The sequence below is a fragment of the Lissotriton helveticus genome, chromosome 7 (assembly GCF_964261635.1).
Source record: "Lissotriton helveticus chromosome 7, aLisHel1.1, whole genome shotgun sequence".
NCBI lineage: Eukaryota > Metazoa > Chordata > Amphibia > Caudata > Salamandridae > Lissotriton > Lissotriton helveticus.
Genome location: NC_136068.1, coordinates 535,703,149 through 535,727,912, shown reverse-complemented (window position 1 = coordinate 535,727,912; position 24,764 = coordinate 535,703,149). Strand labels below are relative to the sequence as shown.

Sequence of the window (24,764 nt, the reverse complement as noted above, 5' to 3'; positions counted from 1 at the left end):
AGCACCACTCAACGCCACAGCACCACTCAATGCCACAGCACCACTCAACGCCCCAGCACCACTCAACGCCACAGCATCACTCAGCGCCACAGAATCACTCAGCACCCCTCAATGCCACAACACCACTCAACGCCACATATCACTCAACGCCACAGCATTACTCAACGCCACAGCATTACTCAACGCCACAGCATTACTCAACGCCACAGCATCACTCAATGCCACAACATCACTCAATGCCACAGCATCACTCAACGGCACAGCATCACTCAACGCCACAGCATCACTCAACGCCACAGCATCACTAAATGCTACAGCATCACTCATAGCCACAACATCACTCAACGCAACAGCATCACTCAATGCTACAGCATCACTCAGCACCACTCAATGCCACAGCACCACTCAACGCCACAGCACCACTGAATGCCACAGCACCACTCAACACCACAGCACCACTCAACGCCACAGCACCACTCAACGCCATAGCATCACTCAGCACCACTGAATGCCACAGCGCCACTCAATGCCACAGCACCACTCAATGCCACAGCATCACTCAATGCCACAGCATCACTCAGCGCACAGCATCCCTCAACGCCACAGCATCATTCAACGCCACAGCATCACTCAATGCCACAGCACCACTCAACGCCACAGCATCACTCAGCACCACTCAACGCCACAGCACCACTGAATGCCAAAGCATCACTCAGCACCACTGAATGCCACAGCATCACTCAGCACCACTGAAGGCCACAGCATCACTCAGCACCACTGAAGCCACTGCATCACTCAGCACCACTGAAGGCCACAGCATCACTCAGCACCACTGAACCCCACAGCGTCACTCTGTGCAACCATTCAACAACAACTGGTTCTAATATGTTCTCACAATGTTTCAAGCTTTATTACAAATGTCACAAAAATATGTTAATATTTCACTTCTGTTCTTGGATTTTCATCACAATAAAATACACTGAACATAATCTTCCCAAAAGATATGTACAAAAGTTTAAGCAATTGCCATTATAAATTACAATAACTTTTATTTAAGTATTAATTATTAAAAAAAAATAAAAGCCATTGTTATTTGTAATATTAATACATCTAAGTCATGTAAATACAACACATATTGCATTACAAATGCTATAGGTGTCACGTTTGCGAAAGTTAAAACTATTAGCATTGTAAATGACAAAGCTATTAATTTTGCTAGGTTCAAAACCAACACATAAATAAAAGAATTGTCATTTACAGTACCAATACCTCAAACTTTCCTAATGCGAGACCAATTGCATTGCAAATGCTTGTTGAGTTTGCTGTTGGTACAGGGACTCTCTAAAACTAGATGTTAGTGTTAGATGTGGGAGTGCACCAGGATTACCATAGTGCACTCCCCATACACCACCATCCCTCAGAGCCCAAGTTCAGTGTGGCTGAAGACTTCGGTCATCATGAAAATGTCCAAACTGGGTAGTTTGTCCCAGGAACCTACCCCATTGGTTAGGGCATTGGTCATTCCCACCTTCTAGCTCATGCTAAGCATAAAGGTGGCACCTTCAGGCACCTGCTTCAGAACACATCTGGACCTGAAGAAGATCAAAAGAGGACTTAACTTGCTGTCTGTAACCTGAGAAGTGGCCAGGAGGCTGGATCTGCTCTCTTTTGTAGTCAGGACTGTCACGGTTGTCGTCTCCTCAGGATCAGGGTGATGCTCAAAGGGGTCCACCTCCTGATTTAGTGAAGTAGTGTGGCTCACTGGTTAGAGGCGGCAGACCCGAGAGCAGAGGACGGCCCGGGACCAGGGTTCGATTCCCGGCGCGGCAGGCTTCTGGACCAGGGTCAGCGGACTCGATAATTCTCTCGCCTCGGTGCCCACTCTGATCAGCGTTCACACTCGGCAACTCTGGGCATTAGCTTGCCTCATCTTTACTAACGGCCCCACCAGACTGCCGGGGATGCCTGGTCTCACCCTGGAGATACCCATTAAGGGACCATCTCTCAGGGAAGCCAGGAAGGGTTTCGCAGCGGTCGAAGCGCCTTGGGACCCTACGGGTAAGTAGTGCGCTATATAAATGCCTATACATACATACATATTTCCCCACACTCTGGCTAGCTAATAGTACACGGAGCATAGAGGTAATCAAGCGAGGCAAAAAAGGAAAGGAAAGGAAGGGACTGGAACGGAAGAGATAACTGAAACGAGAAAAGAAACAAACATTATACATAGATATAAATCTCTCTACTCTCATTAATCTCTCGCTAGTAGAACACCTACCTATACCAACTGGTATGAGGCGGACCCGTCTCTCTGCAATGCTGTATAGATACTTCTCTCTACATTACACTGCTTCCTACGAGACAAATCCACAGTTAGTTATTCATATAACCTCCTGGTTCCATCATACTTAAATCAGGCATAAACACACATACCTACCCTTCCCCATCTTTCCAAAATTCCAAAATAAAACCCCCTCTCCAGTAACGAAAGTAAAGAAGGGGGTCTTGAACAAAAGGATACGAGAAGTTGTTTAAGTCACAAAGTTTCGCACCAAAGAAATCCAAAGGTTCGTAGTTAGCTGCTTATGGGAAAAGTCTCAAAAGCTCCAAGAACAAATATCCACGAAATACAAGAACAAAGTTATAACCTCCAAGGAGGCTTACCAGGTCGTAGTCTTTCCACCCCCTTGTAAATCCAGAATATCCTCTTTGATTGCAGCCGCAAAAGAGGAAAAGGCTTTAACAGAAAGAAAAACTGGAGCGTTTCCAAAGCTCCGCAGGTCTTTAAACGCGCCTCCGCCGAGGGCAAGTGTAATGAAGATTGCCGCTGCAGCCGCTAGCGGAAACTTCCTGAATAAGTTCGGCAGCCGCCGAACTCCTGAAAATACACTTGAGGCTCTCCACACGTCTCAGCCGAGAACATCAAATGGAGGTCCCCAACCTCAAAGCTTACACAGAAATCCAAGAACTCCAAACAACGCCAAAGTGCAGATGGGGAATCACGTACAGCGCCTGTCTGCGCTACGTGAGACTATGAACCCTCGGCTCCTCCCCCTCTTCCGGGCATTCTGGGAGAGGTAGCCCTTGCTGGCACGTTCGGCAGGTTGTGACAGTACATCCTCCTCCCAAGCGCCTCCTTGCACGAGGCTTCCCCGGGTTACGTGCATAGAACAGACGCACCGCATGGGGGGCATGGACCCCTGAGCACGGCTCGCACAAATCATCCTCAGCTGTGTAACCCTTCTATGACATCAGGAACCACAGCCTACCCGGCCTGAACCGGGAATCCAGAATCCGCTTCACCTCGTATTCCAACTGGCCGTCTCTCACCACAGGAGGAACCAGACAGGGGTGGTTTCAGAAGGCTGCAATGGAACACCGATGGATCCTCAAAGAGGCAGGAAGTTTCAATCTGTACGCCACTGGATTGATCCGACAGACGACGGAAAAAGGCCCAATGAAACGAGGATGGAAGACACTGCGAAAACGAAATCTAATGTTCTTTGTTGACAGCCACACCTTGTCGCCCACCTGATACTGAGGTCCCTCTTGGCGGTGCCTATCTTCCCACCGCTTATATGTCGTCTTGGCCTTATCCAAGTGCACCTGTATGCGTCGATGGATTCGCAGGAGGGCTTTCATCTGCGCGGCCACCGTGCGATGGTTATGAACATCGCTTGGGATCGTCACAGGTAAGGTGTCGGCATGGAAACCGAAGTTAGCCCTAAATGGAGTCTCTCCTGTGGAACAGTGCCATGCATTATTGTAGGACAACTCAGCCAGCCACAACAAGGACACGCAGGAATCCGCTGCCTCTTCCGCATAGCACCGCAGATATTTTTTCAGAGTTTAGTTCAGCCTCTCGGTTTGACCATCGGACTGCGGATGAAAGCTGGTAGACAAAGCATCCTTCATGTGTAATGCCTTACACCACATGTGCCAAAACCGAGCAACGAACTGTGGACCCCTATCAGAAATGATGACCTACGGAATACCATGAAGGCGAACCACCTGAGTTAACACCATTTGCGCCATTTGGGCAACCGTAGGGAGGTTCTTACAAGGGATGAAATTACCCATTTTTGTGAGACTGTCCACCACCACCAGGATGGCATTACATCCTTTGTCTACTGGCAGTCCCAAAACAAAATCCATGCTAATTATCTGCCGAGGACGAGAAGGGGTAGGAAGCGGCATCAGCATCTCCCTGCTTTTTGTTTGTTCACTTTTAGCCCGGGCTTAGGTCTCACATTGGTCGATCCATAGTTTTATGTCCTTAATCATTCCTTCCCACCAAAACTGTCTCTGCAAAGCGTGAACTGTCTTCTGATGACCAGGATGACCGGCCACCACAGCGTTATGACACCAGTTAAAATCCATCAACCTGAGCGCATGGGTAGGAAGGTATAACCTGTTTTGATACATCGGTAAACCATGCTTGAGCCCACTCCTTCCATCGCACTGGAGACCGATTACTGGAGATGGCCTCAAAGAAACGATCAATGATCAAAGCACATAACACCATTTCCGGGGAGATGATGGGCCTTGGTTCTCCCTGCACGTGTACTGCAAAATCCCCTTGTCGAGACAACGAGTCAGCCTTTCTGTTTTCAGTACCTGGTCTGTAGGTGATAGTAAAATCATACTCCGCAAAGAAGAGCATCCAATGCATTTGTCTTTGTGAAAAATGCCGGGCGGTTTTCATGAACTGGAGGTTCCTGTGATCTGAATACACTGTGACCGGGTGTGCCCCCCCCCCCCATAGATAATGTCTCCATTCCTGGAAGGCTCTCTTCACAGCCAAAAGTTCTTTCTCCGCCACAGTGTAGTGTGTTTCAGCTGAATTAAGCTTTTTGGACAAAAAGGCCACTGGGTGCATCTGGCCCATATGTTTATCTCTCTGTGAGAGCACTGCCCCAATCGCTATATCTGAAGCATCCGCTTCCACTATGAATGGGACATCTAGTTGAGGATGTCTCAATACAGGAGCAGTACAGAAGGCCTCCTTCAACTGACTGAACGCTTCTGTAGCCTCAGGAGTCCAACAAAAAGCAGTGCCTTTACGCAACAACCGGGTTACTGGAGAGGCTAACTGGGAGAAATGAGGTATTAATCTCTGGTAATAATTAGAGAACCCCAGAAAGCACTGAACGTCTCCCACATTATTGGGAATTGGCCACTCTTGAACTGCCTTCACCTTCCTCTCAGCCATTTGAAAACCATTTGGACTCAGAATCACACCCAGAAATTCCACTTCCGTGACACTGAATTCACACTTGCTGATCTTGCAGTATAGACTGTTCTCCTGTAGTTTTTGTAGGATTAGAATCACATGACTAACATGCTGATCTGTTGAAACAGAATAGACCAACATGTTGTTGATGTATATAACTACAAATTGGTCTATGTACTCCTTCATGATGTCATTTAAAAAATACTGGAATGCCGCCGGGGCATTGCACAACCCGAACGGCATTACCAAGTATTCGAATAGACCAAAACGGGTTTTAAAAGCCGTCTTCCACTCATCTCCATCTCTTATCCTCACCAAATGGTAAGCCCCACGTAAGTTCAAACGTGTGTAGATTTTTGCCTCTCTCACTTGGTCCAACAAGACGGGAATGAGTGGAAGAGGGTAGTGATTTCTGACTGTGATCTTATTTAATTGACGGAAATCTATGCACGTGCGCAACTCGCCATTGGCATTTGCAATGAAAAAAAGAGGAGAGGCTGCTGGAGATCGGGAAGGGCAGATAAACCCAATGGAGCAAAAGTGATCTAGATAAGCCCTCAAATGCTTGGTTTCAGAGTCGGATAAAGCATACACTCTACATGAAGGTACCACCGCCCCTTCTATCAGATCAATCTTGCAATCGTAGGCACGATGAGGTGGAAGCGTCTCCGCCTTCTCCTCACTGAACACCTCACTATACTCCGTATATTCAACAGGCAATTTCACTTCTTTTTCAGCTGCCGTAGCAACTCGAAAAACTTGAGCCAAAGATAAGGTGTGTGATTCGTGCGTCTGCAAGCAGTGAATTGAACAGAAGTCAGAGTTAAAACTAAGTGTCTTCTGCTTCCAATCCATGGTAGTGTTGTGTTGTTCCAACCACGGCATCCCTAGGATCACTTCATGTTGTGGTGCCTCAATTATGTTCACAACAATTCTCTCTACGTGATCCTGTGGATAACCCTTCAATGTTAATTCCAACATCTCTGTGTGTTCCACTATGGGACCTGATTTTAACGGTGTTCCTTCTACGGCCAAAACAGTCTCAGGTTTCAAAGTTGGCTCCTTAATTAAACCCAAACGATCAACCAAACCATAATCAGTGAAATTCCCGGTAGCCCCAGAGTCTATCATTGAACATATCCGATACCGATGTTGCCCCTTCCCTAGTAACATAGCCAGTACAATGTGAGCTTCGGACCCTTTCATCTCGGAGATCTCTAACAAAGGTATTTTCCACTCTGGGGTAGGGAGACTGTCTTTTACAATCTTATCACTACTGGTCTGTGCGTCCGGGCATCACCCAGCTGTTGTAGCCACCTGTTTACCAGGGAAGAACGGAGTTCTTTTTTTAGGCTTCATAGTACACTCTCTCACATAGTGCCCTTTCTTGCCGCAATACATGCAGAGACCTTGAGCACGCCTACTCTCCCTCTCTGCCTTCGTTAAAGGGGGACGAATGGCCCCAATATCCATGGGTTCAGGTCCTGCATCTTTCGGAACAGCTTGCCCTAGATGTTCAAGCCCCCCACCAGATCTATCACTTCGTTTACGGTCTCCACCTCTTTCGGCAATCCGATGATCCAACCTTAGAGTAAGATTGATCAAGTCAGTACAAGTGGTGGGCTGTGGATCAATTCGTGCCAACACATCTTTTATCTCATTATTTAATCCTTGGTAATACAAAGCCATTCTCTTCTCTTCTGGCCAGGCCGTTTCCACCACCAACCTATTGAAAGTTGTCATATACGGCACCAGATCTTTCTTTCCTTGACGTAAACCCAAAAATTCACGATCAGCGCTAAGAGTCGTAGCTCGTCTATCAAACACCCTCTCCAACTCTTTCCGGAAACCATCCCAAATTGTTAGCAACGGATCATCATTGCGAACCAAAGGGACAGCCCAATTGGCCGCATCTCCTGTGAGATAGGAAATAGCGAATGCCACTCTCGACAAATTAGTAGGGAAAGACGCCGGTCTACAAGAAAAATGCAATGTGATCTGAGTCAAAAATATTTGGATTCTGTGAGGGTCTCCTGCATATCTCTCCGGACTAGCCAACGGAATAGGTGGGGGTACAGTCACCTGAATCAGTGGTACCCCAGCCGAAGCATCAAAGGGGTTCCTGGCCTGTCTGTCTATTCTTTCTTTAAGAGCTGCAGTCTCAGAACGAGAGGTGGCCAATTCCTGCTGCACCAACACCAATGCTTGCAAAACATTGTCTAAAGAAGCCATTTTGCAGCACCCCTCTGACCGGAAGGAGAAAATAAACGTGGGTACGTGATTCTGTCACGGTCCTCGTCTCCTCAGGATCAGGGTGATGCTCAAAGGGGTCCACCTCCTGATTTCCCCACACTCTGGCTAGCTAATGATACACAGAGCATAGAGGTAATCAAGCGAGGGGAAAAAGGAAAGGAAAGGAAGGGACTGGAACGGAAGGGATAACTGAAACGAGAAAAGACACAAACATTATACATAGATATAAATCTCTCTACTCTCATTAATCTCTCGCTAGTAGAACACCTACCTATACCAACTGGTATGAGGCGGACCCGTCTCTCTGCAATGCTGTATAGATACTTCTCTCTACAATACACTGCTTCCTACAAGACAAATCCACAGTTAGTTATTCATATAACCTCCTGGTTCCATCATACTTAAATCAGGCATAAACACACATACCTACCCTTCCCAAACTTTCCAAAACTCCAAAAGAAAACCCCCTCTCCAGTAACCAAAGAAAAGAAGGGGGTCTTGAACAAAAGGATACAGGAGTTGTTTAAGTCACAAAGTCTCGCACCAAAGAAATCCAAAGGTTCGTAATTAGCTACTTATCGAAATAGTCTCAAAAGCTCCAAGAACAAACATCCACGAAATACAAGAACAAAGGTATAACCTCCAAGGAGGCTTACCAGGTCGTAGTCTTTCCACCGACTTGTAAATCCGGAATATCCTCTTTGATTGCAGCCGCAAAAGAGGAAAAGGCCTTAACAGAAAGAAAAACTGAAGCGTTTCCAAAGCTCCACATTTCTTTAAACGCGCCTCCGCCGAGGACACGTGTAATGAAGATTGCCGCTGCAGCCGCTAGCGGAAACTTTCTGAATAAGTTCGGCAACCGCCGAACTCCTGAAAATACACTTGAGGCTCTCCACAAGTCTCAGCCGAGAACTTCAAACGGAGGTCCCCAACCTCAAAGCTCACACAGAAATCCAAGAACTCCAAACAACGCCAAAGTGCAGATGGGGAATCACGTACAGCGCCTGTCTGCGCTACGTGAGACTATGAACCCTCGGCTCCTCCCCCTCTTCCAGGCATTCTGGGAGAGGTAGTCCTTGCAGGCACGTTCAGCAGGTTGTGACAAGGACAAAGACGTGGACACCAGGGGTCATAAGAAGGACCTCCTGTTAAAACTACAGGGACACATCAACCTACAAGGCCCTTTTCCTGCACCACAGCCCAGCTGATAAGTGGCAACTGGACTGGACTCTCCTGATGTCCAAAGCTTGCACCCTGTAAGCCTCTAAGTGCTTTCCTTGAGGTCCTGTGTGGCTTTAGAAGTTTACTCCTGTAGTGGATTGGGTCTTAAAGGACTAAAAGCAGAATATAACATGTTTTACCATGGCAAACCTGGTTACTAAATCTGACCTGCGCACCATTGTAGTTAAAGTTGAGTTGCTCTTAGATCCTGTTCTACTGCGATCATTGGCTATCATTGGCACTTTGTGCTTCTTGGAATTATTTATACTTAAAACATAAAAAATGTACATCTCTGGTTCTCCTTACTTGATTTTTGTCATTTGAGTGTAATTGTTTCTATTAAATTTGATTCTATTTTTCTAATTTGTCTTGGGGGCATTTATTGATCTGTGACTTAACGTTACACATTGCCTCTCAGTTAAGCCTGTCTGCTGTCTGCCATAGCTACCAGGGGGTTGAGATTAGGTGTATATAGTGACTTTAGTGGTTCACTGTGACAAAGATTGGTGTTAGTACTTTAGGTGAGTACTGACCCCCCTCAACTAATACCCCACTTTCTTACACTATCTGATATGTTTTGTATTCCCCAACATCGTAGGGATTATAGGGCCAGATATACGAAGATATTTTTCAGGTCACAGACGGCCCGATTCTTCAAATTGGACTGTTTGTGACTGGAACAAAGCATTTTACTGGCTAACAAACCCTATTACCGAATCACTCAATAGATTACTGAATCGGTATTAAGAAGGGGCATGCTGAGGGCATCCCTTTCTATTAGCGACTCGCAGTGGTATATGTGAATATTTTGTGACCAAAATACGGAAGTAAAACATTTGTATTTTACTGATTACTAGTAGGTGGGAACCCATTCACAAACGGAAGGGGTCCCTTTTGTGAATAGTTTTGAAAACTTTTTAAGAACAGGCAGTGGTCCCACGGACCACTGCCTACTCTTAAAAAATTAAAACAAAGTTTTTCATTTTTCTTTTTGAAAATCATCCCATTTTTCTTTAAGGCAAATATGCTGTATTTGAGAAAAAAAAGACGTTATTTCAAAGCAGAGACATGGTGGTCTGCTGTCCCCAGCAGGCGCCATCCCTGTGTTTTTAGCAAATCCCAATTGGTCAATTTTTGAGGACAACGTTTTTTGACATTCTGTGGATCTATTTTGAGCTTTTGCTTCCAGTGTGTTTAGGGAACATGTCCCCTCCAAAACTAATGGGTTTAACACCTCGTGCGCCTTCTGGCCTCACAGACCTGAGAGGCGCCCCTGCTGGAGGTGGTCTCTGGACCCTTCCCCAGATCCAGACCTACTCCATCAGGAATGCCTACTCCCACCCTGAAATCACAGTACCCGGTGCTGACCCGACGTAACTGAAGACGCTTTACAACAAGGAGCTTATTGTAATCCCCGACTCTGACACTACACCCCTCCAGCAAAGTTCAATGTTGATGCCAGCACCGTCCAGGCCTTAGCTTAGACCCTGGACACACTTCAATCACCTTTAGACTCACCCTTCTTCCCCGAGGTGGGATGTTGAGTGGGAAGGTTAGTTCTCTGGATGAGGCCTCTGATGAAAACTGGTATGAGCACCATCCAGGCCTTAGCTTAGACCCTGGACACATTTCAATCACCTTTAGACTCACCCTTCTTCCCCGAGGTGGGATGTTGAGTGGGAAGGTTAGTTCTCTGGATGAGGCCTCTGATGAAAACTGGTATGAGGAGCCGAGAGGGCCGGCAAAGCAGTCATGCCTACTTTGGAGTGCAGCAATCACTCCATGACGTCATGTGAGTCACAGACCCACCCCTTCCAACCTGCCCCTCCCAACCTGGTCAATACAAGAAATAAAATGATAATAACAGAAATATCTTCTGTTATTATGATTTACATTTTTTTACACTGCCCGAGAGCAGTGAAGTGACGCTCCCCCGCCTTAGCTGAGGAGCTGCCACTGCTTGTTGCTTCATGTTTTGGTGTGGAAATTTACCCAAAAGTAGCTGATTGCAGCACATCAGAGTAGAGCTTATGTGGGCACCGCAACATCACTTCCGTCCTGCATGACGCCGTCGTGGAGTTGAACTGTGCCACCTTTGGGCATGCAGAGGAACTGCTCAAAGTTTTCCGGATCCAATCTAATTCCTGGGGAATATTTTAAGGTGAGAAATCACTGGTTAGATAGTATCTACTGTAAAAAGCATTAACAAAGGTATGTAACTTGTCCTGCTGACTTCACATGTGCACACTTTAATTCAACCCATTTATGTCTTTCTTTGACAGTGTGTGGTAGTTCTTCATTCAGCCAAACCCGGATCATTGGTGGAGAGCAGGCACAAACCGGAGAATGGCCGTGGCAGGTCAGCATGCAGTACAATGGACAGCATAGGTGTGGTGGGTCACTGATCTCCAGCAGATGGGTGCTCACTGCTGCTCGCTGCCTCTGGTAAGCTTGAGTGCAGGCTACTGGCATGTAGTCAATGGAATAGAAGTGTTTATTTGGTATTAGCAGTAGATTATTGTACATCAAAATAATCTTACTTAATAATCATACTTACCTGGCAGGGGAGACATCAGGATCATGAAGTGTTTAGTTGGTGTTAGCAGTATGTTACTGTAAATCATTTTTTTATAGTTAATAATCATACTTACCTGGCAGAAAAGACACCATGATCACCAAGGTGGTTCTCCCAGAGTGAGGCTCATCCATTGCACTCCAGATGTGCTGACCCTCGCAATGTCCCTAGATGTGGCATACTCAACTGCATTTTTTCTTGTAGTGGGGTACCGCATTCTTGCTTTCCCCTGGGAAAAAAAAATCTAAATAATCTTTTATCCAGTTTTCTGGAAAGTGCATCACAGGACTTCAATAAGCTCAACTGCACATTACTTCAATGCTATGTGACCGATACCCATCATGTGTATCATTGTGTGATGGAGGGATTTCTGCTATTCATATATTATTTCTCAAGAAAGCAAGGGTTCATATTGGATCATATCTGAACCAGAGCTGATTACTGTCCAGATTTGATCACAAATCAAGAAGGGTGGTGTATGCCACGTCAACACCACCATTAGAAATGTTACTCACTGATCACTGGCTTAGATTAATGGAACTGATACTAGTCCTCATTACGCAGCACAGCAGGAGATGTTATCCTCAAACATTGTACCTTTACTACTCTGGGCATTAATATGGGACAATGAGCATGCCTTGCTCAATAAAGCGGTAATTGAAGACTGTTTTGCCTGTGATTCACGGATGGGAAAATCTCTTGGCTTAAATACACTAGGGATCATTCTCTCAGGCTTGACAATTTACCCCCATTTCTTTTCTCTACTTGGGGTAAGGAAATCAAATAGGGGTTGATTGCCAAGAAATATATGACTGCACAGCAATGCTGCAGAGAACAGGCTGAGCTACCTAAATCCTACATGCGGAACTATGTTATGATTCAATCCTCTGATGGCTGAGTTTTACCTCAACTTCATTGCCCAATCATGGAAGCACCCACTCCTGAATGGATTTCAATCAGGCTCTATTATGTGGCAATTATCTTTCACTTTTGGGCAATACGACAATTGCAGCATTTGTTGCTATCCATGTGATGCAGTTTCGGCCCGGACTTTTGCACACTTTTACTTGTATTGCAGGTTTTATGAGCTATTGTGCTGTAAATTTATGGTTTCCCATTTTGAAAAGTTAACATGTTAAGAAGTGCAGACCAGCATTGCTTTACTTACAATTATTGATTTGACCTGAGGTATGCTTTAGAGAGGACTTGTTTTTAAAATCAGCCATCTGATTTTGTAATAGCTTATCATTTTGAGGTCGAAGAGAATGAATTGATTCTGATCCGACTATATATTCTCTTCATGTTGCTGTGGAATTTTGGATGGATTTTTACTTCTCCATGTTATTTATTTATTTATGACACATGGATTTTATTGTTATTGGTTGTGCATTTTTATTTGTTCCTCTATGATTGTTTTTAAGTAATCAAATAAAGTTAGTTAATGAATTAATGACTGCAGAAGGTTATAATTTGGACCAAAAGAGAGTGCCTCCTAGTGGGGCAACCCTGGTTGGTGAGGGTTATTTAAAAGCAACTTTTATTTTCCAGTCCTTCAATAAGAGGGACTCTCTTTTGGTTATCTAATTCTATTTTGGAGGACGAGTCTACCTCCTTGACATCTACCCTCCCCTAGTAATTTGTTATGATTAACACCAGAAACCATCGCTCAAATGCAAGCAGTAGTCATGTCATTCAAAATGTTAGTTATAAGTAAAATAATATTATGTCACTAGTGAGAATATTTATGACAGTATATATAAGAAAACAGTGAAACAAACGTGCAAAACACGTAAAGGGGGCAGGGTAGAAACACCCTGACCCCCTAGGCCTGCTCAGGGGGCCCCACAAGGACCCCCAAGGCCCCAAAAATTATATATATATATGTATATATACATATTACCTACTGGCGGTTGCCAGTAGGTAGTTATAGTTAGGACCTAGTTTCCATAGGAAATCCACAACATTCTATTTAGAATAACTTTGGCGCCCGTGGACGAATCTTCATGAATTTCTCGAAGGAAATGGCCTGCTCGGTTCTGCTCCTTCCCTGAAAGTTTGGGGGTGATTCGTCAAGTGGAGGCCGAAAAAAAGGGGGGTCCAAAAACGTGTTTTCCTCATGCAATTTTCCATAGGGACCTTTAGCCAGGGCTACAGCCCGAAAGGCTGAACGGAATTACACTAAATTTGGCAGAGAGGTAGAGTTCTGTTCACTGATTGTGTTTTTTGTTAAATGGTGTAAATCCGTTCAGTAGTTTCTAAGAAAATTGCAAGTAAAATCATAGTGATATCTAGAGACGGAGTTCAGCACGCGTACGGAAATCTGTTCAATTACGAGCGCGAGCTGCATGCTGATTGGCTGTGAAGTGTCTGTCAACACTCGAAACCAGAAAGTGTTGGTGGCTATCTTGTGCCTCGCTAGAACTGAGTCACAAGAAAACAGTAAAACAAAGTTGAGAAATAAGAGAAGGGGGTAGGCTAGAAACATTCTGACCATCTAGGCTTGTTCAGGGGGTCGTACATGGATGTTTAGGCTCTATTTTTTATAAAGAAAAATGGCGGCGTACACATACGGAAATACGTACAATTATGAGCAGGAGCTGCATGCTGATTGGCTGTCAATACTCCAAACCAGGAAGTGTTGGCAGCACTCATGTTTGTCGGGAGAGCAGAGTCACAAAAAAACAGTAAAACAAAGTTGAGAAATAAGGAAAGGGGGCAGGGTAGAAACATTCTGACCATATAGTCTTGGTCAGGGGGTGGTACATGGTTCTTTAGGCTCAATTTTTATTTTTTTTAAAATAAAAAATGGCGGGGTACTCATGCAGTACTTGTACGCAGTGGAAAAGGTGAAAAAAAAACTAGAAGTTTGTTTTATTCATTAGGTTCCTGGGGGGCACAATATGGGGGCAATTTTTTTGCATAATGGGGGCTTGTAAGGTGCCCCGAGCACTGGGGAACGGCAATCTTCTGGTTTTATTTTTTAGTATGCGGGGGGGGGGTATTACGGTCCTACTCCCCGCAGTCTCGGTGAGCGCCACCCCTCGGGCCTTTTTAAAAAATGTTTTGAGCTCTCTCTCTCCCCGTACACGTCGCGGGGAACGCCACCTTTCTGGGGCAGTGATTTGTAAAATGACCTTAAAAATAAAATAATAATATCAAGCCTGGCCTTATCGCCACTTTATCGGAAGGAAAGTGTCGCTAAAGTGGCGATAATGGGTTTGATAATATGCTCTATGGAATTCCAATCGAAGCTCATGTTAGATGTCCTTCACATCTAACATGAGCTTCGATTGGAATTCCATAGAGCATATTATCAAACCCATTATTGCCACTTTAGCGACACTTTCCTGCCGATAATTTTGTCGCCCAGGCTTGATATTATGTCCCAGAGTGCGTAGTGTACAACAGCTTCTCTGTAAAATCTATAATTCCCACCGAGCAGTGACAACAGATAGGTTACAACAGTCTGACAAACAGATCCACAACCTTATTACGCCACTTTTGAGTCACTTTTAACATGGGTAAAGTGATGCAAGGAGCTAGTAAATCTACATTTCAAGAAAAAATCTAAACTCCAGACTCTGTGACACAGTTTTAATGTTGTTTTCTTTCTTTCTCTGTCTCTCTCTCACTCTCTGTGACATCATTTCTCTTTCTCTCTTAAACTTATAGACACTGTTGTCTGCTTGGACGTGTAGAAGAATTGTTCAAATCAAGTTGTGAACTCCACTTTCTTATGTGTTTGGCCGCAAGGTTTATACAACGGTAAGCACAGAGGCCTAGATCTACAAATCCTTCAAGTGCCTACTGCGTTACTGACGCCCGTTATGCCGACTTATTTCTAATGCATTGCTATGAAGGATTTGTAGATCTAGGCCTCTGTGGTTACCGTTGTATCTTGAAAAGTCAGACGTAGATTTACTAGCTCCTTGCATCACTTTACCCATGTTAAAAGTGACTCAAAAGTGACGTAATAAGATTGTGGATCTGTTTGTCAGACTGTTCTAACCTATCTGTTGTCACTGCTCGGAGGTAATTATAGATTTTACACAGAAGCTGCTGTACAGTACGCACTCTGGGCAATAATATCAAGCCTGGGCGACAAAATTATCGCCACTTTTTCGGCAGTAAAGTGTCGCTAAAGTGGCGATAATGGGTTTGATAATATGCTTTATGGAATTCTGATCGAAGCTCATGTTAGATATAGGTATAGGGAATGGTTTAGAACATCATGATGCTTCTTTTTTTTTTTTTTGATTTTCTGTTTCTATTACATATTTCTGCTGTCCATTTGCCTGTTTGCGTATTTGCACAAGGAGTGGTTTAAACCAATTTGTCCTGCTGCTATATTATAACTGTGCTGCTTATCTGCATTTTTGCACAAAAGAGAGTCTCAGTTCTTTTTGGTCTATTGCACATATATGCTGCTTTTTTTTTGCTTATTTTGCACAAGAGAGGTTTAAAAAAAAATGTGTTGGGTCCATTTGCGTATTTGCACAAGGGAAGATTTAGACCAATGTTTTTTGCTGCTGTTATATAACTGTGCTGCTTATCTGCATTTTTGCACAAAGAGAGTTTTAGCTCTTTTGCTCCATTGCACATATATGCTGCTCATTTTGCCAATCTTGCATTAGAGAGGTGTAGAACAAAAAATGTGTTGTATGTTTCCTATGACTACTTGCTGCTATAATATATCTGTGCTTCTTATTGCTTTTTTGCACAGGTTGAGGTTTTAAAAAAAAATCCCCTTGGATACATTTATCTATTACTTGTTGCTGTTGTTTATAGACAGGGTTTTTTATACTCTGAAGAACAATTAGCATGTTGAAATGTATCTCTTTTAATGTAAATAGCCTGAATAATGTTAGCAAAAAAACGCCATTGAGTGTTGGTTAAAAAACTTTCTACCAGATGTTATCTACTTACAAGAAACCCATCATAGAGTCAGATAAAATCCTCAAGGGATGGGTTGGCCACAAGATGTCCTCAACAGCTGGGCTGGCGCAGAGAGGAGTATGTGTACTAATAGGAAGACATGTTGTTTTTACACTGGAAGGTACATTAATAGATCATAGAGGTAGATGGGCAGTTGCACATGGTAAATTTAATAATGCAAGTATAATCCTTGCCACAATCTACGCTCCAGTTTTAGACGACCCATTGCCAATTTTACAGTTAAAACATGCTATAACAGGTCTTCCTGGACCAATAATATGGGGTGGAGATTTTAATTTTCTACTAAATCCTCTATTGGACTCATCCCCAAAAAATCGTCGTCAGAACAAACCCCAAGTTGCTATGGCCATCCAAAGTTGTAAAATAGACCTTGACGTTATTGATAATTGGAGATTCTCTAATCGCCTTAAACAAGAATACTCATGCCATTCAGCAAAGTATAACTCTGCATCTAGGTTGAACTTCTTTTTAACATCGCATGATTTAGAGTTTTATAACTATGTCCATCTACCAAATGCCTTCTCAGATCATGCTGGAATTTATATGGAGGTAAAATTGGGGATACACAACGCAAGGCCTATAAGAAGATGGTTCTTCAATAAAGTAAACCTTCTAGACCCTCAATGGTGTATAGAAATAGAAGAAAATATTGAGCAGTTTTTTGCACAGAATAGAGGTACAGCCCCACTAAATACGACCTGGGATGCATTTAAGGCCACCCTGCGGGGGCTAATCGCATCTAAAGAGATAACAAAGCAGAAGGCAAGAAGGGAGGAGAGAGTTAATTTACAAAGTGAACTCACGCAGGCAACCCATGAACATTACAGGGTTAAATCATCGCTCTCGGGGCAAAAGCTGTCTGATGCAAAGCGTAGGATGAAGGATTTTTATTAAGACCTAGGCGAGACTAACAGCAATCTCTATGCCCAAAAGATATATGAGGAGAGCGAATATACAGGGAAGCTCTTGGCTTGGCAAGCCAAGGAAAAGCAGGCCCGAAATAGGATAGACCAACTAACTGATCCCATCACTAAATTACATGTTAAGACCACTACCACCATTGGTGAATTGTTTTTGAGACACTACGAGGGAGTCTATTAAGCAAATAAAGGGCCTACATCTGATTCCATTAGGGACTTTTTAGAGTCACTCCCATTACCTAAATTAGATGCTGAGGCCAAGAATTACCTCATAGAGGACTTTTCAATGCTGGAATTAGATGAGATGATTGGCTCCTTCCCCAATGGTAAGGCAAATGGCGGCGATGATGGTCTCCCAATTGAATTTTTTTTTAAATTTGGAGGAACCCTGCGTAAAGAACTTCTGCTTTTAGTCAATAACTTACTTTAAGGGGACCCTCCACCAGACTCTTTTCACTCAGCGGTTGTGGTTAGCATTTTAAAAAAGGGAAAGGACAAGGAAAATTTAAATTCATAAAGACCCATAAGTCTTTTAAATATAGATTATAAAATATTTACAAAACTTTTAGCCAAGAGATTAAATAAAGTAGTGGGGTCTTTGGTAGCCCATGATCAGTGTGGTTTTATTGCAGGTGGGCACCTTCATTCAAATACAACATTTTTATTGGAGGCACTAGATTATTTTAAGATTAATAAGGTGAAGGCTCAAATCTGGTTTTTAGACGCTGAGAAAGCCTTCGATCTAGTGTCATGGGATTGCCTTTTTGCTATTTTGCACAGTTTTTATTTCCCGATTGTTTTTATCTCTCTTTTAAAACAACTTTATAGGAACTCTAGGGCACAGACTATCATTAATAACACCAATATTGGGACATGCCAGGTCACCAGGGGCACACACAAGGTTGCCCCTTGTCGCCAATTTTATTCGCGTTATTTATTGAACCGTTGGCGATTTCAATTAGAAATATAAGAACCGACACTGTCCCAGTAGTTGGAATGACGAATATAAAATTATATGCGGACGATTTTGCTCTTTTTCTAGATTCCAAACCCTCAAGCCAATTGAAAATGTTAACATTTTTCTCTGACTTTCAAAAATTAGGGGGCTACAAGATCAAAGTTAACAAAACGGAAATTATTTTAGCAAACTGCACTGTAGACACTTTAGTACCGGAATTTAGGCAGATATACAACACACGCCCAAAAAGATATCTGGGAATATTCCTATCAGATAACCTGGAAGACCTGTACTCGTTGAATTTTACACCTCTGCTAAAAAAAGTTGGGTCTCTTTTAGATCGTTTGAATTTATCACCCTTGTCTTTAATGGGACGAGCAACGCTAGTACGTATGTCAATGCTACCTCTTGTCAATTTCCTTTTTAGCGCCGCTCCCTGCGCAATCCAGATATCCTTTTTTTAAAAAGTAGATGCATTGATCTCTTCTTTTCTCTGGGCAAAAAAATCTCCTAGGCTTGCACTGAGCACTTTATATCTCCCAGTTGCGCAAGGAGGACTATCCCTCCCAAATATTCGAGAATATTATTTTGCGTCTTTTGCACATCATAGTTTTAGTTTTTTTTTTCAGAAACACACGAGGTATACAATTTTTTTATGAAGAAGATGTTGTCAGACTTCAAAATCACTGATCCGGTTAGAATTACGAAAGATCCAAAGAAAGACAAACCGTATAGCCGTTTCCTTATTACCATTCCATATAACAAAAAGGTCATCTATGTATCGTAGCCCCGATACAATACGGTTGTCATATTTCGCTATTGTGCTGAGGACCAGCTCCTCCCAATAACCCATGCGGAGACAGGCATAACTCGGGGAGAAGCTGGCCCCCATAGCGACCCCCATGATTTGCTGGTACAGTATGTTGTTGAACATAAAACATTATTCTCAAGGCAAAATAAAACCATTTCAATAATCATCCGATTATGGTCCTCCCAGTGATTAGGATCTTTGTTCAGATAATGTTCACTGGCCTTGACGCCATCATCGTGTCGGATACTGGTGTACAACAATGTTCCATTGAAGGCCATCATAAGGTATGTGTCCTTCCATTGGATGTTCGCCAGTTTGTTTAAAAAGTCACTTGAATCTCGGACATACGACGGCAGTGTCTGAACATGTGGTTGCAAGAAATGATCTACATACTGTGATGTATGTTCCAGTAAGCTTTTCGTACCGAGATGATAGGTCGGCCTGGAGGCTGTGGGTTTTGGGAATTAAATATAACATTGGAATGACTGGGTGTTCATTTTTCCATATATATATAAACAATATTTTGTACAACTATATTTATAACATTTATATTTTTTCCCGATATTTCTGTACTTACCATTATAAATATAGGATGTCGATATTTTTGACATTGATATTCATAACTTGATATTGTGGAATGGGAATATTTTAGTTGTCAATGTTCTGTCAGTGAACCCTTAATATGAGCCGTTTTTCCAGGTGTGGTCCACTAGTATACATTTTTGGCACTTATTTTTCCTTTACTGGTTGATCAAAAGAGAGAGAAAAACACAAAAGTAGCGAAGTAGAAAGAAGAGTAAGATGAGAAAACAGTGACAAAGGAATAAAGCAGTGATAGAAAAGATACTGCAAGAGGGAGGCAAAGAGACAGAAAGTATCTGTTCATGAATTAAAGTAGCATGAGGGTGAATCCAGACAACACAGTCTTGGTATTTGATACCCCACCTATGATAGCGCTGGCTTCTGAGCAAACCTGTGGGCTTGGCACTTGCTGAAACCCACCAATCACACTAAAGCACATAAAATCCCTCCTTGTATTCATAAACAAGAATGTGCAAGAGCCAGACTACAGTTGTGTGGCCAAACCAAGATGTAGCTATTTATTCAAATAAAATATCAAACAACGGTAAAGCAGTTACTTACACAATAGATATTGAAGGCATTACACAAAATTGTTCTGCATGTTACAGTTTTACTTTACATGCACCTGACAATGGTAGCGTTGCAGACAGAAAATGTCCTATTCACCCAAGGGCTCAGCTGCAAATAATGCCATCAAAATGGATACAGGATTCACAATTTAAACAGGGGAGTGTTGGAATAAATGAAATATAATTAATACTGAGATTCACACAATATCAGGAACCCCTATAACTCACTGCCCGTACCAGGGAACCAGCGAACGGTCCAGCCACCAAGAAAAGCTCCAATAATGACCAGCCCCAGGCAACTCAGGGAGAGGGCTGAAGGGTACAGGACAACCAGCAGTTCAGTCCCTCCCTCATCTAGCCCTCTTCTCAGACAATCATTACCCCATGAAAGGGACAAACCAGCAAAGTAGCAAAATGTCTCAGGTAGCTCATTTACTTCATCAACAATTACTGCCACAGTGCAAAAAGGTTACTTGTGAACTCGCCTTCCCCCTGCCAGGTTTGTACTTCCACTGAGATAATGCCAATGGTTGTTTTAATGAATAACTCCTGGCCATTGTCAGAGGAGTGCAGCCAGGTCCGTGGCAAACAAATCCCTGCTCCTGAGCTGGAGTATGTTATATCTGATGGTGCTCATGGATGAGCATGCAAATGTCTTCTGATTTAGTTTCATTGACCAATTCATTCATTCATAGCCCTGTGACATGAGCCAGACTGACCGAGGTTTGATCTCAGACCAGAAAATGTTTGCTCCTGGTAGTATTTCTCACCTGTGAAAAGACTACAAAAATCACACCCCACACTCCCTGCTTCCCTCATACATGTCAACACCCCTTGCATGTATGAATAAAATATCCAGGTACAGATTCATCCCATAATTCAAGGCTGACGATGCCAGAAAATGCGCTCAAAGAGCAAGCCTACAAAACCTACCCAGTGATGTCTAATCCACTGCAGCCAACTGCATGATATCCATTATGATTCCACAGAATTTCTCACTTGCTCTACAAATGAATGAATGAAAACCAGCAAACTTTCATAAGACTTTTAGGGGTAGGCTGTAAAGAGATATATATATATGCCAAGACAGCATCAACTGCTAATCCACTAGCTCCAAGAAACTGAAGAAGGTGGGACTGGGGAAGTAATGTTTATGAGCATTGGAGAGGAATCTTGGTGTTGCAAGCAAAGTGAGGGCAGACATAAGGCTCAAAGCAAGTATATGTCAAACTCCTGACCTCCTTCATAGCATACCTAATAGTGCAGCTGTTGTTGCTTCAATTCTGAAACAGTGGGATGTGAAGTGCATCAAGTCCACACCCAATAGGACAATGCCTGCTTACAAACCCGGGCACTCGGAAAATTCACCAAAGGTGGTAATAGCCATGCTTTAAGATATTGTTGTGCCCATTCTGTATTCTATAACCTAAGCATTCCTTGGTGCAGGCCAAGGTATAATAGGGAACAATCAACAGTTTAAAAAAAAATCTTTTTATTGAGCAGTCACTCAGCATACACTGACAGGTTCAAACCTGTAAAATCGCAACTCATAGTACAAAGAAAAAAGCATATCACTTTTTCAGTGTCTGTTAGCATTAAATAGTTATCAGTGGCAAACCAGTTTACAGCAGGACCTGCGTAGCACAGTTTAAAACACCTTTCAAGCCCCTTCATTAACCTGCCCTTGATCCTCCCATGATACCCCTTTATTGACCTCCACACGCCCCCAAAATGCTCCAAACTGTTTCCCTATTTCTCGGCCATTCTCGACTCTGATAGATCACCACCTCAGCTTGTTGCCACCCATCCAGGTCCGCTTCGCATGCTGCAACCCTTGGAGGACGATCTGCTTCCCAAACCCTTGATATGTTTGTTTTTGCCACTAGAGCCACCAACATCAGCCACATCTTGTGGAATTTGGGCCACATCTCCTTCCCCATCGCACACAGGATATGCCACTGTACCTCCAGTGGGACAGCTAGGCCCATGACTCTGGCCATGATCTGTACCACTTCCCGCAAGTATTGTTAACTTTTGGAACAGACCCATAATATGATAAAAAAAAAGAGCCTATTACACTGCAATCTCAACCGCACAAGTCTGTGGCACAACTTACAAGCTGGTGCAAGAGTGTTTTGGAGGAATAGGATCTGTGCAGGATCCTCAGTTGTATCAGACAGAAGAGGGCACAAATAGCTACTTTTGTAGGGGGTCTGGATTGCCTCCACCCAGTCATCTTCTTCTAGTAGTCCCAAGTCTGACAGCAATGCCTCCCCCGGATTCCCAATGTGTCTGGCAAGTTGTTCATGAGCTTCCAACAGGTTAGGGAGGTGGCTTTGTGTATAATAGGATGTAGCAGTAGCCTGTCCTCTAAGGACGTGTATTCTGGCAGTTGCTCCTCTTCCAAGACATGGTACCGTAGTGCTTGCCCCAAGTTCAGGTATCAGAACCTCGCATTGTCTGTCATCTGATAAAATTGCACTGGAAGACAATTACTTTATCTTTGAGGGGGATTTCTTTGGCCAAATAAAAGGCGTGGCCCTGTGAGCAATTTTTGCTACTGATGTAGCAAATCTGTTTGTAGCCTCATTCGAAGAGAGAGTAATTTATAACAACAACCCCTTTAATGGTTGCATAAGAGAATATCTACATTATATTGATGACGTTTGATTGATCTGGGAAGGGTCTGTCTCAAGATTAAAGGAATTTCACACATGGTTAAATGACCAGGATACCAACCTTCAATTCACAATGGCATATGATAAGGAGTCCATAAATTTCTTGTATTTAAAGATCTGGAATGATGAAGGTAAACTTTCGACAAGTATCTTTACCAAGCCCACAGCAAGGAATACTCTTTTAAAATATACAAGCCACCATCCACGCAATTTGCGTGATAATCTCCCTTTTGGACAATTTTTACGAAATTGTACCAAAAATGAGGATTATTTTAAAGAGGAAAAGTTTTTACGAACCAAACTGTCAATGAGAAATTATCCCTATAGACTTGTGAAATGCTCAATGAAACAGGCCTGGTATTATGACCGACAGGCCTTGTTAAAAACCAAAACTCAGCAAGAGAATGCATGCGATTCGATCAAGTTTTTACGAACAAAACTGTCAATGAGAAACTATCCCTATAGACTTGTGAAACGCTCAATGAAACAGGCCTGGTATTATGACCGACAGGCCTTGTTAAAAACCAAAACTCAGCAAGAGAATGCATGCGATTCGATCACGTGGGAAACCACTTTTGGCACTGAATCAAATGCGATCAAAAAGATAGTGACTAAGAATTGGCACCTTATAAAGAAGATTGAACCACAGCTTAAGTTACCACCTTTTGCCTTTAAAAGATCACGAAACTTGAGGGATCATCTTGTTAAAGCATATAGAGAACCGGTTGCCAATACACTACAAAATATGTGGGGTTTAATGCCTCTTGTTGGTCACTATCCTTGCGGACATTGTGCAGCCTGTCAAACAACATCAATTGTGAAGTCCTGTGTTATAAATGGAAAAGACTGGGTACTGCAAGAGCATTCAAACTGTTTAACTAAAAATGTTACCTACTGTATACAATGTCCATGTTCCTTGTATTATATAGGGAAGACAACGCACAAAGTGAAAAAAACAAATTTTGCAACACCAGTCGCGTATCCGTTGTAAAGTTGAAACCGCACCATTGGTGAAACATTATCTAGAAAAGCATCATTCCCCGGGTGACATGAAATGGTTTTGTTTTGGAAATTGTCAAAAGTTCAAGAAGGAGACATAATGTGAATTGTCTGCTCACGCTAAAAGAGAACAGGTGGATTTGAGCAGCGAAAACTGTAGAGAAAAGATTGAATTTGTTTGTGGAATGGCAAACGTTAGCCACCCTTTAATGACTGGACTATGATATCATTTTATCTAGTGGATGACAATTTTTCAGGAGTAATAGAGGGGTTTTGGCGACCTTGATTACACTGCGACTCTGTGATGTAAGTGCTGACAAGGGCTATAAAAAGGGTTATTGGGGCACTGTTAATCACCTGCGGGGGTCAGAACTTTCCCTCACCTGCTCCCTGCAATCATCGTTGTTCCTCCGGTCCCCCTCCCGCCGCCGCAGCATTCCATCACCGCGGCCACCGTGTGGAGGGGGACTACAAACCCCAGGCACCTTTGCGCCACCGCCACCTCCATTTCCGCGCCCGGAGTCGCTTCAAAAGGGAACTCAGCCTCGGCGGAGCGGGCGCTGTTAATCACCTGCGGGGGTCAGAACTTTCCCTCACCTGCTCCCTGCAATCATCGTTGTTCCTCTGGTCCCTCTCCCCCCGCCGCAGCATTCCATCACCGCGGCCGCCATGTGGAGGGGGACTACAACCCCCAGGCACCTTTGCGCCACCACCACCTCCATTTCCGCGCCCGGAGGTGCTTCAAAAGGGAACTCAACCCCCGCATCGTGGGAACCGCGCGCGGGTAGCGCCGGGAGAAGCCCGGGACAAGGGCGGGGCCATCTGCGGCCATCAGAGGCCGGAGGAGGCCGGGACGGGGCCATTCCCCTTGGTTCCACACGAGGATAAGAAGAAAAAGTATCAAAGGTACTGCTACCCTTTATCTATCCCCCTCTTACTAATAGGTCCTTCCCATTCGCCAACATAGTGGTACCGTAGAACTGGTTTCTTCGGAAGATGGCTGATG

At 43.6% G+C, this 24,764-nt stretch overlaps 1 protein-coding gene and 1 non-coding gene across 2 annotated transcripts in view; both read left to right on the top strand.

The window, feature by feature from the left end:
• The window catches only part of LOC144769151 (transmembrane protease serine 9-like), a 1,211,004-nt gene that overhangs the window by 420,419 nt on the left and 765,821 nt on the right, over window positions 1-24,764 (top strand). Inside the window, exon 7 of the mRNA XM_078653156.1 lies at window positions 10,993-11,155. Within this exon, the coding sequence (XP_078509282.1) occupies window positions 10,993-11,155 (163 nt within the window). The remainder of the gene's footprint in view (window positions 1-10,992; window positions 11,156-24,764) is intronic.
• On the top strand, window positions 11,354-11,517 carry LOC144771192 (U1 spliceosomal RNA). The gene has a single exon (XR_013599156.1). It is a non-coding gene; the product is annotated as a U1 spliceosomal RNA (small nuclear RNA).